We start from the raw sequence: 20376 nt of genomic DNA on the forward strand, positions 1-20376 counted from the left end.
GTAGTAGAGTGAGAGGGTTCCAAGCAGAGGGGTAGGTTAAGGGCATGAGGAAGGCTTAAGGGCAAGAGAGCAGCCTACACAGAGGGGATTAAAAGAGATTTCCTGTTGCTGGGAGGAGCAGGGAGTAATGACAAATCAGTCTTGTGAGCAGGCCCAGGGACCACACAAGGGTTAGCCTGGATAAAGACTTTAGAAATAATCCCAGGGCAGTGGAAGCTATTGGCTGATTTGAAGTGAAGAAGTGACAGGATCATCTCTGTCTTTCACAAGAAGCATGCTGGCTGCAGAAAGGCTTGGATTCGGCTGGGCCAGGCCAGAGGCAGGGAAACGAGTTAGGAAGCTATTGCACAGGCCAAGGGCAGTTAGATTTGCTTCAGTGAAAAACAGGGGCCCAATATCTGGGAGCACGGTCAAGGGATGGATTCAGCCCTCAGAACAGCAGAGATGGAATGCTTCATGTTTGTTGATGTAACTAGAGTTACTGAACCTTAACCTTTTCTGGTCAGAGGCCATAACTACACAGAGTCACATGCCCACAGCGGTCAGCGAGAAGCATTGTTCTCCCCCTCTTTTCCTCTCTCTGACATGTGGAACCATAAATTCACTGCCCTCTTCTAAGACAACTATACCCGGAGTTTTTCTAGCCAATGTGAACTTGGCCCAAAGGGACTGTGGCCAGAAGAGAGGCCATTTGTTAAACATCCCTTTAGGTAATCGAGGACAGGCAGGGCCCTTGGCCTCTTCCCTTGTATAAAGTTCTTGGTTGCAGTTTGGAAAATACGCTTATCAGAGGAAGACCACAGAGATCACAGCTCTCTTTAAGAGACATTTTGACAGCCTCCAAGCACCTTAGAAGAGTGCCAGCCACTCACTCTGCAGTACTAATCGAATTCTGTTTGTGTTTTCATCAGGAAGATGCAGTGATGTCTGACCTGTTGAATATGTAAATTAGCTCCAAAGTAACTCAAAGCATGCATGCTAGGTGCAATGCCTTTCTGACAGATGCCACCAACATGCAGGATTTATGAATGCCAGCTCTCCAGGCCTTACCTAGATTTCCTCTGTAGACAAACTGATTTATGCACCAAAGCTCTGCTAGGACCTCCTGCAGTGATTCACAGCAGGGTTCAAAAGATGTTCACCACAGGACAGAGCAGATCCTGCAGGAGAAACTAAACCAGCTAATGAATCTTTGCGCTCTGTAAACTTGTTTCATTCAGCAAAAATCTGTGGAGACAGCAACATCCTCAGCGCTGAAGATTCAAAGTAAAAAGACACAGTCCCTACCCTTAGGAGCTGGCTGTCATGAAGTCAGCTTGCAAGTACCTGTTCGCAATAATAGTGTTATTTAATAAATGCTAGGGAGTAGAAAGGACCGACTCCCTACTGTGGCCAGAGGGAAGCTCTCCATTACAGTTGTGTACCAGAGACCACCCAGGTGCTGGGTCTGAGGAATGAGTATGAGTTCATCAAGAAGAGACAGAGGGAGGGCAGACTTGGCAGAATTTCTTTAAAGGAGGGATTTAGAGAGTTGACTTTTGTTGGAGAGAGGGGAGCTTGCTCTGCATTTTGCAAGAGACACTAGTATTTTAAATTCAGTAAGTTTCAAGGTGATGTTCTTGCCTAGGACTCCTGTGCTCTAGTCCCCATAAACCTTTCTGCTCCCAGTAAACCCAGAATGCTGGAATTTTTTGTAATTCAGCCCCCATGAGGAGGCTTGGTCTGAAAAGCAAACATTTCCTCAGTGAGAGCTCTGTGCACACAGGTCTGCCTCAGAGCCTCTTCTCACCTTCAAGTCACTCTTATAATTGAGCTATAAAATAAAATCCTGGGTTTTAATGCTAAAAGGACTCCAAAAGGTCATCTGGCCCATCCAGTCCTATCTCAGCAGGTGCTATTATAACCTCCTTTTTATAAATATGGTAGCTCCATGCCTTGCCCAGGGCCACACAGCTGGTGAGAGTATCATGCTGATTCAATAAAGGTTCATCTATGGCCCCTATTCTACTATCAGCCTCTTAAGAACAGGACTATTCCATTTTTTATGTGAATCACAACCTCAGTGCTATGTACTCTGTAGGAATACTCAAATAACCTCATTTTCCCCCATCAGATGATTTCTAGCCTCACAATACCATTTCAGGATGGCAAAGGGTCTCTCAAACTCCAGTGTGCATGGGGCTTACTAGAAATGCCCACTGTTTATATGACTCAGATATAACAGGAGGTTATGGGTGGAGCCTGGGATCTACATATGTAGCCTGGGTGATTCTAGTGCTAGTTGTCAGTAAATCAAACTTTGAGAAGTCTCACAGCAAGATAAAGTAGAATAAATTTCCCCCAGGTTCAAGGGGGCAAGCATTTAGTTACAATAGTAACAGCTCTCTCACTTCTTGTAAAGTGTCATCTTAAATAAAAATACTGGAAAGAACTGTTAAAGAAAGCATAAGGCATTTTAGGCATCTTCTCTTTTATTGGAAAAGAGAAATAATTGGATTCAATAAATGCCCCCCCTCAACACACACACACAACTAATATTGGCCGCTCATTGGTTTACCCTGGAAGATCAACAGATTCAATAAATGGACTTTTCCACCATGTGGTAGAATAATTAAGATGATAAATAGATGTAGCTACCCATTCTGAGCTTTATAGTAATATTTATACAGACTTGGCCTCCACGTCTTATCATCCTCCCAACTTTTTCTCATGCATTTTTTTGAGTCCCGTTAACATCATTAGCTTCTTAAACCAAAATGCTGAGCTGCTTTGACAAAATGAGAACAAACTTAAATTGTAGTGCCAAATAGGCTTATTAAATTCCAGCCGCCATCAAGCATTATGTTTGAACAGAAGTGCAAGAGATACAAAGTTCTGATATCATGAGATAGTGCCTGGTAAACTTTAGATGTTCAATGAACATTGGCACTTGGCCGAGAAATCTGACACCAACTTAAATGAATAGGGTATGACTGATGTACTTGAACCCCTACAGAGAAAGCATGCAGACAGAGCATCAGGGGCAGTCCGTGGGGCTGGGCTGATTGTCCATTTTGGAAAATTTTCACTGATTTTCCAAAAGTCTGATATAGAAATATATCAAAAAGTAGACATGTCCAGGAGAATGGAATCCCCATGAGACCATCAGAGTTTAAGACCAGTGTGTTTATGAGTGATGGTAGGAGTAGATGCCTGATTTGTGAAGTCCTGATTCAGATATGGAACACAGAATGGAACCTAGAACTCCAAATAAAATAAATGGAGAGTTTGCCACGTGATGCACTGATACCAGGCAGAGGTAATACAGCAGCAGTCATGCCTTCAACCATGGGGTTAGAGTCGAAAGGATTTGCTCGGGGAGGTAGGAGGAGCACTGAAGCACATCACTGAGGGTGATGCCGCCTGAGCTAGAATTAGGCAGGTGATGGGAAGAGAGGATTCCAGACCGAAGAGCATTAGAGCAAAGGAATGGAGGTAAGAAATGGTGCGATTCAGTGCATAGATGAAGGCAGGGACAAACGTAGCGACTAACATATATTGAGCCACAGCCAGTTACCATGCTTTTTTTTTTAAACATATATAATTGTATTTAACCCTTACAATAACCCCAAAGGTTAGGTATCATTAACTTTCTTCAAAAGTTAAGGAAACTAAGATTTGGAAAGGTCAACTGATTTGCTCAGGTTCACAGAGCTAGTAAATGGCCGAGCCGAGATTCCTAACCATTATACCTACCACATCTGCACAGATTTAGAAGGAACTTGAAAGTCACCTAATCGAACCCCCTACCTACTATAGATAGACATCCTGTTTACTATACTCCTGGCACAGCAATTTAGCCAATGTTTGAACACCAGTGCCAGGTACTCACTACCTCACAAGATGGACCTGGGACAACCTTCTCCCCTACAGTGCACCAAAGTCTGCATCCTTGTAATGTCGTCCAACTCCATCCTGTAGCGCCACACAGAACCTGACCTGACTAACTCCTCCTCTATAAGATATTTAAGGATAGTTGTTATGACCCCTTGAATCCTCCTTTCCTAAAGAACAGCAGAAGTTCCTTTGCTCCTTGGCTGTAAACAAATAGGAACTAATAAAGAGTTGTAAGTGGGTCAAAGAATAGGCACAAAGGCATGTCCTCAGTCCTACTTATAGAAGTCCACAGAAGGCATTAGAAGCAATGCAGCTAGGCCTATTGGGTCTTTGTCAAGCAGGGACTGCATTTTAAGCAGAGGGAGCAATGAAGAGAAAGGCTCAGGGATTTGGGCACCCTTTCATTTGTTCATTCACTCAGAAGTGAATTGAATACTATGCCATGCCTTGGCTGGGGTGCTGGAGAGATACGGCGGTAAGTGAGGCTGACGTGGTCGTCATCCTCATGGAACATGAACCAGCAGTGGGCAAATGACAAAAAGCTCAGTTGGACTGGATGGTGGGGAGTCAGAGCACTCCTGGGGAGGAATGCAGTCAGACTGGTAAACAGAGCCTGTAATGGCAGCCATGGTAACGTGCTCCTAATAAGCACAATAAAATAAAATGACGTCTTCTCTAAGGCAGTAAGACACTTCAAACTTAGCCTTGATGATTTTTTAAAAGCAGAGAAAAATCTGAGATTGGATTTGCACTTGGGCTGGGGCTTGCTCTTGTCAATGCTAAATCCTAGAGGAGAGTCAACAGTCCCAATCCCGGTGGTTTCGAATAACTGTCAATATTGTCTCTGAATCTTAATCGGGTTCCTTCTGCAAACTAGGTTTCCATTTTTGATTCATAGCAGATATGTCTCTGCAGATCCCTCATCTCCAGCACGCATGAGTCCGAAAGTGCCAGGAGAGGTTTGCGGTGCAGGTGATCACCCTGGTGGTGATCCCAGCTTCTCAGTATGTGGATATTTCCTCATATATTTTACCCACACACAACTACCCCAAAGAAGTCATCTTTAATGAAACTGAACTTTAGCAAAATCATCCAGAAAGTATGGCTGTGCCAAACAAACACCATTACAGATGATTCTGTGCTTCCGGGAGAACCACAAGAGACTACTTCAAAGCCAAGAGACCTTGGGAGAATGTGTTTTAAAATTTCATGCAGGCCAGGAATTAAGAGGAAAGTTTCTTATATGGCATTTGCCAAGACATGACATCTTGGCAAAGCGTGTGAATTCAGGACATTTACCATTAGTTATTGGATTCCCAGTATAATGAGGCAGAGACACAAATCAAGAGATTGAATCAGCTAATCAAAACTAGATACTAATGTGTTACCTAAAGGCATAGACTTAATCCAGGGGGCTGTGGGAATTCTGGGGACATGAAGGGAACAAGTCATTAACTGTAGTGGTGAGAAACTTCATAAATCTCAAGAGGATTAACTCTCCTCCCTGCAGTTTTTAAAGCTCTGAAGCTTCTGCTCAGGTGAATGGTATGTTGTTAACTCTGTAGAGAGTGACCTAAATTTCCATTTGAGCAAAACTTCTGAAAGTAGAAAACCTTGTTTCAGAGAATGGCCGCATCGTGTGCACATTTCTCTTCATGGAGAGACTAAGAAAAGAACACCTTCGCCCAAGACAGAATGGTAAATAAAGGTGCTCCTACAGCTGCTTGTGGCCTGTGATGCTGATTAGTTAAAAGCTCCAGGTCTTATTTTATGCCTCCCATGCACATAGTATTTCATATTGTCTATCAGTTTACAAATCATGAATTGGATCCATAAAGGACAACAAGGAAAAGATTATACTCACTTTCAGGTCTGTACCATGCCTCAGAGTCAAGCTAGTGTCTTCAGCTTGGAGACCTTGTAAGTAATTTGTTTTTACTATACGTTTTTTTTCTTTGCAAATTGCTTTGACATACATTAGCCTATTTAATTCTTACAACTCTATGAAAAATCATCCTCATTTTTCAGGAAAAGAAATTGAGACCCAGAGATGTCAAGCAACTTGTTTGGAGCCATACAGTAAATAAACTTAATAACTAGTCAGGGCCAAAATCTTGGTCTGCTGCTTGTCAGTGCAGCACCATTCTCTATTACACTGCCACGCCTTCCAGAGGGGACCTGGGAATGAGGAGCAGAGCTTTCTCTGCCTGCTTTATGTTCTGACAGTTGCTAAAAATGTCTCCTCCTTCTGCCCTGCCCTGCCATACAACAAATGGCATCAGTTGGTTTGATAAAGTGGGACCCTTCTCCCTTCATGCTCATTCTGGCACCAGAGTAATGGGTGCCTGGAGATGCAGAGCATGTAGGCTTGGAGCCCCCGCCCGCCAAGCTATCACTGATCACAGCACAAGTTAATTAAATCTAGATTATTTAATGATAGTTAATAAGATAAAGTTCCTCCCAAAAGCCAATGGGAACTGACACTGTTGTCTCTTCTCTGGTACTCCAGAGCCGATGAAGAACTTTCTGCCACCAAAGAGAGGGTCTATAAAGCTCTATACAATAGTAGCTATATGCACTTCTCTGAAAAGCGGATGACATAAACATGTGATTTTGAAAAACGAGTTAACCCCTCAGCATCCATTTAAAGCATACTGGATTTTTTGTTGCTAGAGAATTTAAGGCTTTGGCCAGAAAGATGGTCATTATCCCCAGGAATGTGTCCCTAGGACCCAGATGAGTATATCTGAGATTGTGGGATACACAACATTGTTCAGGGTTGGCATGCAAAGATCAAGTCCCTCTAACAATATATATTTCAGAAAGGCCCTAATTTCTTATCATAGTTGATCAAGAGAGAAGAACAACAATATTGTATATGAGAAGTACTTAATTTTGTGAAACCTGTTTTTTAGTAACTAGAAGTTTTTCTCAGAATAGACTGCATTTTGTGCATATACATGCTCACCTCTGTCCCCAGCTAAGGAGACTGTCACATTTACACTGACCTCCAGACTCCACTCTGCCTTCGTACTTCCTTGAGCCACAGGAGAGTGGTCTGTGAGCAGAGCCAGCTGACAGCAGCAGCTGGATACTGGATGTTTTTGGCTCCTCCCATCTCGGATAGGACTGGGGAAGAGGCCTCAGAGGGTTTTTAAAGCATCAAGAGACAGATCTCTTGCCAAAAACTGTCCCCTTTACCTTTTTCTATTAAAAAAGAAAAAAGAAAAAAAAAACCTATCAGAGCCAATGGCTGCCAGAACAAATAGAAATACATATTATTATATGTCTCATATTTGTATTATTAATTTTGGAATGTATGTATTATATTTATGTTAATATATTTTTATATATCCTCCAGCTAGAGTTTTTATAATAGGGATTGGATCTAATATAATCCATTAATATAATGGATTTAATTATATAGGTTCTATGGTTATGACATATGGAAAGAAGAAAAAGAACTGTGAGTTTGAACTCCACTTGTGAGTCTAAGTAACTTTGTGCTTTAACCCACTATAAGAGATATGGGCGATAAAATAAAAAGTCTTGTGCTAATTACCAGGCAGGACTAATGGTAAAAGGAGAGGTCTAAGCATGTAGATATAAGGGAAAAGTATTCAAATATTTATTTATTCTGAAATACAGTGTTTAGCTTTTATATATAATATACACTTATAGCTCTTTTAAAAAAATGTGACCATAATTCCTGTTGACAAAAATTGCTTTGCTGTCATGGGTCTGAAATTATCTAACCCTTTTCTCCCCTTTGAAACAGTGGCGTTTAAACTGGATTTTTGATATTGCAATGTTTCTTAGCCACATAGCCATTGCATTAGAGTAGAAAAGACTACGAATGTAATATATGTGGCTATATCTCAGAGTAGTAGAAATTCATAGAATGGCTATCCTTAGGCTGGTTAAAATAGGTCATAGAAAGAGGCATGCCCATGGAATGGGATGTAACTGATTTCTTAAATACATAAATTACTGTTTCTGTGTCTAATTGGAAGGAAATGTCCAGGTAATCCAGAGTTACATCTATTAGCTGTGAGGCATTTTGTGATTTTTTAAATGCACATTGCCACCTCCAAGTGCTCAGTTTGCATTTTTTGAGCTTATGCTAACTAGTCAACATTTAGGAGCAACCTAGAAGTGTGCAGGCCATAAGAAACAGAAAGGAAACCACTCAGAAACAGCAAAGTGTCAGCTGATAGACTTGTGAACGTACCACAAAGAAACGAAAACACAAACACATGAATGCAATTAAGCCACTAACTGTGGTTGGTTCATTCCCGTGAAACACAGTTCCTTGTTACTCAAAGGATCTCATCTTCCAAACCTGAGTTTAAAATATTCCCTTCAAGAGAACTTCTGACGTTCTCCCTGGAAACGCAATTGTTCTTTCTCGGGTACTTCCACTGCACTCACATATCTCTATCGAAGCAGTTATCCTAATGTATTGTAATCGTGTGTTTGCATGTTGTTTCCTGGGGAAGGAAGTGGCAGGATCATTTTCTTTCATCTTTGTATGTCCAGGCCTACCACCTCATTGGCCCTAAAAAATTACTTGTTGAATGAGTGCACCAAAAGTTATTTAAAAACTGGTTATCACAAGCCTCTTGCAACAGATTATGAGGTGGTTGGACAGCTTTTTTAAGTTCCATAAATACCGACAAATAAGTGTCAGGAATAAAGATTTCTTGGGATGAAAATCGGAAGATGTATTTCACGGTACTTATGTCTTTTGGAACCATTTGTGGAAATCATTCTAAATTTTCAGTTAAAAATCCCTTCATCTTCTCAATTTGTAAGCTGGGCCATTGCCAAGAGTATCTTCTTTGGCCAAGCTCTAAACAAGTGGAAAATAGGATTTATCAATTCTGAGTTTGCTGGTGCTACTTATATTGCTCCTCTCAAGGATCACAGTTCTTAAAACGTTTGTATGGAGTTAGAGTAAAATTTTGCTTTCTCTTGGACAAAAAAAAAATGACTGTATTATGTGGCAGTATGCTTAATGGAACGGGAAGGAGTTTGGTTGGAAAGAAGTATGATTATGGGTCAGCTCTTGCTCAGGAAAGAAGCTGCTGATATTTGGCAAGTTCTGGGTTCACAGAGAAGGGGCGCTCCGTCAGGCCGCTGCTAACCTTGTGGTGGGTTATTTTTAATTCGTGTCTCCTTTTCTGTAGTCCTTTTACCACTTAGACTCTCACCAGGCTGAAAGTGGCCTAATTACATTTGAAGTGGCCAAGACCTTTGAAAAGAGCACTTCCTTCAGCAGACCCATATTTGCCATCACCGTTGTTCTGAAATAACTCACTTGAGTCCTGAATTCTGCCTTAATCAGTTAATCTGCTTTCCAGGATTTCCTCTGTGAGGGATTAACCTTTCATCTTACTGTGCTGTGAACATCGAACAAGTAGAAAGGAAGCCTTCCTTCGCCAAGGATAATTCTACTATTTTTGATAGCAGTAGGGCACATTTACAGCTAATCAATACAATAGCATGTAGCAGGACAGATTAGGAAACAATGTGAGTTGTGCTTTCACAATTTGGAATTAGTCATACTTTTCTTCAAAGAAGTCTTTTTTCCCCACTCTGGGAACAACAGCTAACATCTTCGGACGCCTACCCCTAGTTTTTTCAGGGCAGGAGAGGAATAGAGAAGAAATCTAAACTCAAGTGATGCATTCAGACAGCCCCAGTATACAGGAACCTCACTCTAAGAAATATAACCAGAACCCATGTAGTGTGATCTTTTTTCAGCTGAAGTTGAAGGTCCAGTCACAACCTTAGCATGTTCTTACCTAAAAGGAGGAGCTCTGTTTACTCTTTGCACCCAACTGACTTCAGTCTGGTAGTAAGCTTTAGGCAGGTGCAGAGACGTTCAAAGGGCACCCATACTGGTCAAAGCCCATTCAGATCCTCTGGCTTCTGTGCAGCCTCTGTCTCTGCACTTGGGCTCTGCAGAGTCCAGCTCTCGAACCATTCCTGTGCTCTCTGGAGTGTAGGGTGATTCCCTTTGTACTGATCATACGTGTTCCCCCTTTGTCACAGGAGGACTGTGCCCGGGGTCCAACGATCCGTGCATGGAGAAGCCATGTCCAGAAGACATGCAGTGTGTCGGTTACGAAGCCAGCAGGAGACCATTCCTCTGCCAGTGTCCACCGGGAAAGCTTGGAGAGTGCTCAGGTGCAGAGTGGGGTGGAATGATGAGGATATAAATTCATATTCCTAAAGTATTTTCCCTGTAGTAAATTACACTGCTCCAGCCCTTCTAGAAGATACTTCTGTCTGCATCAGTACTCTCCTTCAGAATGGACCACAGTTAACATCTACCCTCGAATGTACTTGGGTTTACTGCAGCTGCAGCCTATGCTAAGGATGCATGCACTGACTATGGACTCCTTATATAATGGGAACACCACAACATGTGTTTTCAGTTGTGTCACATGGGTGGTAAGGGTGTGAAATTATGGAACACAGAAGGCTATCGGTTAGCAGAGGAGTTGGGGTGTCTGTGGCATAACCTTTGATGTTCAGAGGGCTGCACGAGTCCATAGCCACAAAATAGAGATCTATAGAAGGTAGGGCTGAGCCAGTCCAGTATGCCTTCCATAGGGTAAGCCCAGCTTAGAACGCCAAGTAAGCAGACTCTGCACTGGAAATGTCTAAGTGTGCGTTCCCCAAAGGAGAGGTGCTCATCTCTGTGTCTTAAAGAGAGAAAAATAATGACGATGTATGTTATTTCAATCCAAATGATCCTCTCTCAATTTTAATACTTTGTTTAATTCATGTATTTTCTACCATTTTTTTCTTCTAAAAAGAGTATTGTTCATTTGGGGTACCAATAGAACCCTCTTTTTGGTAGAGGATATATTTAAAATACAGGTACTCTGACACCAATTTTGGAATCCAAGAAATATTTATTGAGTAATGATTGTAATAGTAATTACAGTGGGATTAAAAAATAATTACGGCTAGTATGTGCGAGGCACTTTGCTAATAAGCACTGGGTTCTAGAAATTCAGCCTCTGCAAAGAGAAGCACTGTTCTTAAAAATGGAAGCCAAAACTCTTTTATAGTTGGTTTCAAGAATGGAGCTGCCCGTGAACTGAAGGTATCACCAGTATACTTGCTTTTGAAGTTATCTAAGGCTTAGACTTAAAAGATATTTATGCTGTCCCCACCCCAACATACACGCTGTGCACACAGCAGATGGGTGTGCAGGATGACAATAAAGCCAAGTCTCTGAACTCTAGGGTGTCACTTTCTGCCCATTGTTCATAATTATTGGCCATTTGGTATATTTCCACACTTTCCACCTTTTATCCCAGCAAGACAGCTTTTCAATCATTGCTTTACTTGTTAAAACATAAAAGTTGGAAGCAATATATATAAATAAATAAATAAATAAATAAATAAATAAATAAATAAATAAATAAGAAAGGGTGAATTCTGAATTGGGCAATGTGAGTAGGGAGGTACAATTGTACCCTGAAGGTACAATTGTGACTGCACATGACATGGACTTCCTTTACATCGGGTGCCTTTTTTTTTCACATTAGTGCGAATGTCCTAAGTCATCTCTTTGCCATTAGAATATATATGGGGAATATGGCATATCTCTTCTTTGTTCTATGGCATTGAAGGTTCTTAAGTGCCTAAGTGATGGGGTGGACATGAAGGGTATCCTTTAATAGTACTAATTTTAGAAAGTGGGAACTGGGAATTTAGTGACATGAAGAAAATTCAGATTATAGAATTTACCAAGTTGCCCTTGGCATTAAACAACTAAGATTTTTTGGCATCCAACTAGTTAATATTTTTCTCACTTCGAAATTAGAGTGTGACCTGAAAGGAGAACCAGTTTTTAATCAAAAATGGTTTCTCTTCAATGCCTTCATTAACTTCCCATGGTCCTTAATCAACTTGCTTGGTAGTTATTGGGTGATTTCATATGTCCCTGCTCATTTCTGGAAGTTAAAAGCATATGTGTCTTCTCATAATGGTCTTTTCAGGACACACTTCTCTCAGCTTTGCTGGAAACAGTTACATCAAATACCGGCTTTCTGAAAATAGCAAAGAAGAGGACTTTAAACTAGCTCTGCGTCTGCGAACGCTGCAAAGCAACGGGATTATAATGTACACCAGAGCAAATCCCTGCATAATTCTGAAGGTAATTAAAATGGGTTATCTTTTCCTGCAGTCAGTTCTCATGTTAGTATTTTGGCTCCTGGGTTGGGGACTGCCGAAATCATTTTGTCTTTTAAATTCAGAGAACCAGAAGCCGACTTTAGGGCAAAGGGGAGCAGCAGCAGAACTGGGAAGTGTGCCAACACCCCATTTGCTTTTGTACATTCAACTTCAAAATTGGCTCTTGGTAAATTGGGGCATCTCTCTCTAGAGTGGGTTCAAGGGCTGGCCTCTTTTGAGCTGTAATCACTCAGTTCATTAGAATGTATCTCCTAATCAATTCCACAGCAGGGGTGGTCCTTTAGAAAGATTGGTTGTATACTCTTCTACCACATGGATCTATCTCCACTGACCTCTGAAAGCAACTTCTGTTCTTGCTCAGGGAGGAAGCTGGAGATCTGAGGCATAGAAGATTCCATATGTCCCATCATGACCCAAGTAGCCCAATTTTTTTAAATCATTCCCAGCCTCCGAAACCTTCCAAAAGCAGCCAGATTTCCTATAGAGCAAGTCTGGCATTTGTATTCTGCTCTGAGCTTCTGGTGCCTTCATGAAAACAACAATTCTAACGGCTTTACATATATCATTTGGTTTTTATTATAAAGTTAATATAATAAATTTGTTATATATGACCATCCTCAATTGGTGAAGCAGAAGATAGAGGCACAGAGCAGTTAAGTTATTTACCTAAGGTTGCACAGCTAGTAAGTGGTAAGGCCTGGACCTACGTTCCAGTTTCTCTCACTCCGTGCTATTAATCTCCATGCTCTCCACAGCTCTCAGTCTTGCCAATACAACTCATTTTATCGAAGAAAAAAAAAAAATCACACTCTGAGTGTCTGTAGGCCAGATTAAGCCCTCCAGTATTGGGAGGAAAAAGGAGGAGGAGGGAGACATATTTAATCTAATGCTATTCTTACCAAGTTACTATAGCAGCACATTTTAAATGCGTTTAGAGACGTACTGCATCTGTCCAGCGGGAAATGTCCATCTAAATAGAATTGGCTGGCAGTGTTTCCTTCCTAGGATTCTATCACTAGGCTTAACTGGGATGATGGCAGACCTTTCTAGCTTCTGTCTTTTGTTTGATAGGTCACATCCAAGTCAATTAAGTGGTTCAGACTTTAATCCTGGAGAGAGAAAAGTATATAAGACACTGAATGCCAGTGCCTTCCCCTGTCACCTGGACTTTTACTTAAGCCCACTTCTGGTATTGCCAGATATTACTTGGTCGCCAAGAGTGAATGACCAGGGAGTTGGAGTTTAAAAGTTGACTACTTTTGTGGGGAATCTCCTACTCTCCTTACTCATTCAACTCAAAATAATTTCAGCTCTGGAAAAGAAAACAGTATTTTTAAAAGAAAATAAGAGGTGCACTCTGGGTGTGCAATTTTAGAGAAAAATTAACTCAAATCAAATATTCATGGTAAAAGAAGAGAATCGCAAAGACCTAAGTCCTGTCTTTATTTCCTCCTGGCTCCAAAGCACCCTACCTTCTTCAGTCAGGAGATCACTTTCTAAACAGCCCTGAGAGGTGGGAGTTGGTATAATTGCTTGGAAAATGCTCTGTCCTTTCAGAGGTACCAGCTCTTCAGGGCTCTGCTTGGGTGTCACTGGCCTTTCTCTTTCCTCCTTCAGACTCTGATAGGGCTGTTGGTTGTAGATTATCCTTATGAGGTAATTACTCTCTATTAGCAAATCCCTCGTACAGCATTAAATTTAAGTGAGGAAAAAAATATATTGGACCTGGATGGCTTGACCCTAAAATAGAGCTTGTCATTTTATACTTCACTGGCAAATGTCTAAAATGTACAGATCCTCGGGATGGGGGAGGGGCGGGAAAGAATCTTAAACCTTTTTAGGCAACTCTAGCTCCTAAGGTAGATTGTAGTTCATGAACCAAGAGTGTTTCTGAAAGTTGTATAAATTGAATTTCTATAAATGGAATTCTAATGAACTAGGGATGGTTGCTGTTTGAAGAGAACCTCCCATTAATCCTTTTGTGATGTGAATAATCACCCCCAATCTGTCTGTTCTGTAAGTTTGCTTTTTATATGTTGGGCTTGCCCAAAGCAGGGCACAGCTGTACGGAACTATTGCAGATATTCTCCCGTAGTTGCCAGAAATATCCACTTAGGGGATTTGAATCTGTTTGCTTAACATTTTCAGCCTCATGCAAGATTTAATTTCATTGGCTTTAGGTACAGTATGTGCCTTATACTTTGGTTCAACAACTACGCTGAAATGCTTTATTTAAGTTGCACTCTTGGTTGTTTATATTTTCCCAATTAGAGCAGAGCCTAAAAAGTACTTAAGACAATCAATGTGGTGAAGGGCACCCCTTGAAGACAGTTACAGAATTGCGTGGAGACCTCAAGAAGTGGCCACAGAGCTCATGAACAGGGAGCACTTCTGTCTCTTGGCAGCAATAAAGGTGCTCATTCTTCTGTTTACCATTGATGCCTTATTTACTTCCAAAAGAAATTCCAAGTTGACCATAAGCAACCAGATGCAATAAAATCAAAGAGCCAGCCCATGAAGTGGGAAAGGGGAGAATATCATCATTGAAAAATCTAGACTAAGGGATGCTACTTCAGTTAAACACAGAGCATAACTCTGAGTTACCTGGCAGCCGAAGCAAGAATGAAAATGGTGGGATTTGGTCCTGTGGCTCTCCTCGAGCCTATAATAGAAACATGTCAGATCACAGGGAGAGATTTGCCAAACACAAGTAACTTTTTCCCTATGTCAGTCTTTCAGCTTCAATAGTATAGTAAAAGCACGTGTCCTTGGTTGTTAGTTTAGAAATATCACATATTTTATCTTTTGGGGGTGTTACAGATAATACATTGCTTCATTCTGATGATTCTCAAACAAGGCTGGCTTAAGACCCCAAGGCTGAAAGGAAGCTGCTGAGGGAAAGCTCATTTGGTTTTTAAAACAGTCCACTTAGAATATCCAGATCTTTCTCACATAGATCAGAAGAGTAACAAGGAAGCTCCTCACAAGATTCCAGAGCTTCAAAGATCTGTATAAGAATATCACTGAGAAGTGAGTTAACATTATTATTATTAATATTATAATAATAATAAAATACCTAAAAGTTAACAAAGTATTTTCACATACATATATTCTTCATTCTCACTCTCCCATGCATAGATATGAATGACTACATTTTTGCCTGTGAGGAAACTGAGGCTCAGAGAGATTCAATGACTTGCCCAAAGTGATAGCTAGTAGTGGATCTGGGCCTGTGACAGAGGCAAATGGGTTGGGAGTACTACAAGTGTTTATCAAAAGAAGAGATTTTGAAGGACTGAGATAATTTATTCATTCACTTATTCATTCAAAACGTATTTTTGAGCACTTACTGTGTGCCAGATAGCTATTAATGGCAGCCTTGAAAATGGGTTTATAAAAAGTACCCCTTTTAGAGAATATGTAATAACCCCCTTACGGGTTTTATGATTATGGTGCATTTCCTAGAGCCACACACCAAGGATCTGAAGCAGTGAGACTTCGCAGCATAATTTAAATTTTTTTACTCAAAGTCTACTTTTCTACAAGATGACTTTTTACAGTTTGCATTTGTTGTCTCCCAAGCCCCAAGCCGCTGAAGATCTGAGTTAAAGGATATCACTGATTTGAAACAACCCCGAAGACCTAAATATTTTGTCACATTAGGGCCACGCTCTTCGAATTACGCATTTCATTGAAGAAATTGCCTGTTTCTCCCACCGTAGTAAATCATTTCAGATCATTGCTATAGACTTTTCTTACAGTTTCATGCATACCCCAATTTCTATGAAAATAGCTCTCCCTCTCATTTGAGAAAGCTTTGTCCTCTTAAAAGATCCTTTTAACACTGGGTAAACCCTATTCTGAAGATAGAAAAACTAAATATGATCAGAGTATAATTTTCCTTTATAAGAGGATATGAAAGTATTCTTTTCTTTCCCTGGCATAATATAGTGCAAAAAAGCAAAAGATTAACTTTTGTTAATCTAAAGGCAGCTTTTGTCATCAGCATTCCAGTTCGTCATCTAAACAAGGCTTATAATTCCAAACTCTGAGAATTTTGAAGATACAAATGAGTTTCATTTTCAAAAAGCTGAGGATTATGTAGACCTCTGGCTTTCTATTCATTCAGTAGTGTTGCTAATGTTATTTTTTTAAAAAAAGAAAGAAAGAAAGAAACTTAACTGTGCTCAGCGTTAGTATGGGATAATTTTATGTTTCTTAGTTACAGAACTTCAATGTATGTGAGTACATCAGAGCTACATCAGTTCTCCTGGGTGAATTTGTAACTTGGTTATTATCCCAAGGGGTAAGGGGTAGGGATGGGGAGGAGAATGAACCAAGTAATATAGTCATTGAAACCTTAGACGAATTGCACCCTCACCACCAGATTTTCCTTGATAGACTGGGGACTGCACTTTGCGGCCACAGAGCATAGCAGCAGACGGCCTGTGCAGAAGAAGGCAGTCCCCAAAGTCACATTTGATCATTTTACTACTCGTATTGAAATGAAAATATGGATATTATCCAGGAGTTGTCACTGAGCAAGTATTCTGGTATGATTTACAATATCTGTTCAGTCCATTTTGTTGAACCAAAAAAATGAGAAAGGCAACAGCATGGATTACACATGAAAGCTCTGTGAAAAGAAAATAAATATTTGTCTCCAGTCTTACATTCATACATTTGCATTAGAGAGCAGAATATGTATGCACTAACTGTGTGTGGTGTGGCTAACTATTCTGTAATGGACCCAGGCTCCTCATAAAATAAGCCACAGCAGTTATCTCTGTGGGGATCCCAAACACAGAGAGGCCAACCAAGGACTTGTATGACTTGCGTGATAGAAGGCAAAGCCCCAATTACGTTCCTCGTTCCTAAATTCCCAGGGTTCTACCTGGTTCACAGAGCCCCCTGCCTTCCATATATACATGTTTATGTGGCATGAACCTGTGAACTTTATGCACAAAGAGATGGTGCGAACTTTATGCAGAAAGAGATTGTGCCAGAGAATCCATGAGCCACAGAGGCAGAAATGAGAACACCTAAGAACAAGTTGTCTCTGGAACTTACTGAAGCATAGAGAACTACTCCGTTTGTAATAGTGAGTGATGCTGCGATAGTCTCTAACAGGTCTGTCATGAATCAAACGTATTTTGGAAAGACTGGTTCAGTGCATTTCCATGAATTCATGTGACGATTATACCTCCTTAGCTCTTAGTGCCCTGGAAGGTCTGTCTCCCTGTTCCTTCCCCTCCTCCTGGTTGGGAACAGGGTGTCCAGGAATGAACTGCCAGGTGCATATTAAACAGCGCTTTGATGTCCTTCCCCGCACAGATCGTGGACGGCAAGCTGTGGTTCCAGTTGGACTGTGGCAGTGGCCCGGGAATCTTGGGCATCTCGGGCCGCGCGGTCAATGACGGGAGCTGGCACTCGGTCTTCCTGGAGCTCAATCGCAATTTCACGAGTCTGTCCCTGGACGACAGCTATGTGGAGCGGCGCAGGGCACCCCTCTACTTCCAGAAGCTGAGCTCCGAGAGTACCATCTACTTCGGGGCCCTGGTGCAGGCCGATAACATCCGCAGCCTGACCGACACGCGGGTCACGCAGGTGCTGAGCGGCTTCCAAGGCTGCCTGGACTCAGTGGTGCTGAATAACAACGAGTTGCCCCTGCAGAACAAGCGCAGCAGCTTCGCCGAGGTGGTGGGCCTGACCGAGCTGAAGCTGGGCTGCGTGCTCTACCCTGACGCCTGTGAGCGCAGCCCCTGCCAGCACGGGGGCAGCTGCATCGGCTTGCCCTCCGGGGGTGAGTGCGCTGCGCCCGGGGCACCCTACCAGGGCAGGCGCGGGGTGGAGGACCTGCGGGGGCCTTGCTGTCACATGCATGACCCACCCAACTGCTCTCCCAGAGAGGAGGAGTATTCACCCAAGATGTCAGCAGAGCTTCCTTACTCCCCTTTTCTAAGTTACAGAGCTTGGCAATTGCAGCGGTGTCTGGTTTACCCAACTCCACAGGCGCAGCATGGGGATTGCGGGAGCCGGGAGATGCTATGGCAGCTGCAGGGTCCCCTGTCCACCCCACACCCTTCCAGGACTCAGCAGCTTGGAGGGATAGGACTCCCTTTTAAGTGTTTGCCCTTGAGTCACCTGCACACCACTGCAGAATGATTGGTAGCAGTCTGACAACCACACGCAATCCTTTCACGTGTAGCTATATAACTTTACTAGAAGCTAAAAGGCAGGGTGTGAACTCACCACCCCAGGAATAGAAATAGAATGGAGAGATGCTTTGGAGCATGCTTCTCAAATGTGTGTATTAAAAATAAGTCGAGTGACAACTCTATACAGGAGTGGAAAGTCAAGAATAAGGAGACAGCAATTTACATGAAATCTCAGGACAGATAAACAGTCACTGAGGGTATGATGCTTTCCCCCAATAAAATTTTTCCTCAAAGTTATATCATGAAGATGAAAGAAATAACAGGGTGCCACCCCCCCCCCAAAAAAGGGGGAGCTTATAAAGAGTTTCTGTTGTTTGGGGAGAAAGCCAAGATTATTTAAGTCCTAGGAGTCTGAAGGTAAAAGAATCCCTGACTACCCACATGCAGTGTCTTTGTTGATGCAAACTCTCAGGCACTCTCCTGGCTGAAGGCTTCGCCACCTCCCAGCAGCCCAACCACTGGTTCCGCTCCAGCCCCTTTGCGGAGTCTCTCAGCAGCAGTGTGATTAGCAAATTTAAACCTTCCTCACAAATCACTTAAAGATTCTGCTGTGCACATTACCATCTAATGTTCGTGGAGCCCAACTCCAAATTTAGAGTCCATTTTATTATTAGAATGTTATAAACTGTCCGTGAAATGATGCACTGCCGAAATACAGACACCAAAGTTATTTAGACTTGCATATGTTACTGCCACAGTGAGGGCCAAGTGCCCTGGAGGGAAATTTCTGCCGTCTGGATTTAAGAAATCTATTTGCTCTTTTTACTGTCTCAGCAGTATATGTAAATAAAGGGTTGTTATGGTGCCATAATTCCCGAATGATGGGCAGTAGCTATACTTCAGTGGTTCTATAAACCAGCCCATTATGACAAGTCATGGCCAGTTTTTCACCAGGCAAAACAATTCTGCTAGTGTGAGCCATCTACGATATATAAAAGGAGCATATAATTAAATTGGGTTGAAATAGAACACCACTCCATGTCAAATGTTGGGTACACAGCCACAAATTGTAACATACTTTTAACCATGGCAGAACGTTGTTTTTGCTGGCAAAGCTATGGGCTTCCACATGGGTTATCTTTAAAACAACAATGATAAGCACTGTATTAAGGAAAAGGACTGCGGAATCTTGCTCTTCAGTGTGCCTCTTAATTTTTTTTAATTGCCATTAAATCCTTGAGTGAAGTATTCAGTGCAGATATGTTAATGAAATGACTATGACCCACATCAGAAACAGCAATTTTTTTTCCTACGTTTTTTAACCTCACCCGATTTAACCAGATTCCATCATTGAGGACCCACCTGTAGTATGCTTTTCACATGACCTAAAAAACTTGCTTTCCTCTCCCCAGGGGCCCAACCTTGCCGACATGCACATGCACTCTCATACTCCTCTTTGTGCCCCTGCTCCCCACTCCCCCCTATGATTGGGATTGGGTTTCCACGAGAGATATTCTTTCTTCCAAAGAGATAGAGCCTCTTATCTGTTCAAGTCTCTCCTTTGTACCTGGGGGCTTATATTTTACTAAAACAAAGTATCTTTCCTCACCTCCATCTAGCATCTCCCTTCTCTCAAGCCTGCTTGCTGCCTCTATTTAATTGAGGGAATGCAGTGGTCCTTATCTCAGCAGCCCCCAGGGCATGGTCCGGATGGGCAATCTGGGGCTCTCAGGCATAGGAGTACTGGCCAGCAAACTCCTCACACTCACCAGGAAATCCAAAGATGGGCAGTCTGGGGCTCTCAGGCACAGGAGTACTGAGCCCAAGGCCAGCAAACTCCTCACACTCACCAGGAAATCCAAGAAGAGGGCTTTTGCTGCTTCTCTGAGGAATCAAAGGCACAGGATTCCTCTTCTGGTATGTGAGGAGATACCTACCTGTTTCCTAGCTCCAAGGATGAGGCCTTGGCTTCTAAGAAAAGAAGAGAGAGAATCCATTTTCTCGCCCCCATTATCTGTTCCTATTAGAGGAATTTTTGCTAGATTCCTGTACCCTAAATTGGTACCAAATAGTGGAAAGGAACGAGGTAGGGAGGGGAAGAAAAGAAAGAACCAATAATTTGGCC

At 42.0% G+C, this 20376-nt stretch overlaps 1 protein-coding gene across 1 annotated transcript in view; it reads left to right on the plus strand.

The window, feature by feature from the left end:
• The window catches only part of FAT3 (FAT atypical cadherin 3), a 603882-nt gene that overhangs the window by 561198 nt on the left and 22308 nt on the right, over window positions 1-20376 (plus strand). Inside the window, exons 20-22 of the mRNA XM_015585981.2 lie at window positions 9934-10068; window positions 11898-12055; window positions 17428-17896. Of these exons, the coding sequence (XP_015441467.1) occupies window positions 9934-10068; window positions 11898-12055; window positions 17428-17896 (762 nt within the window). The remainder of the gene's footprint in view (window positions 1-9933; window positions 10069-11897; window positions 12056-17427; window positions 17897-20376) is intronic.

Source organism: Pteropus alecto, unplaced genomic scaffold (assembly GCF_000325575.1).
Source record: "Pteropus alecto unplaced genomic scaffold, ASM32557v1 scaffold12, whole genome shotgun sequence".
Classification (NCBI taxonomy): domain Eukaryota; kingdom Metazoa; phylum Chordata; class Mammalia; order Chiroptera; family Pteropodidae; genus Pteropus; species Pteropus alecto.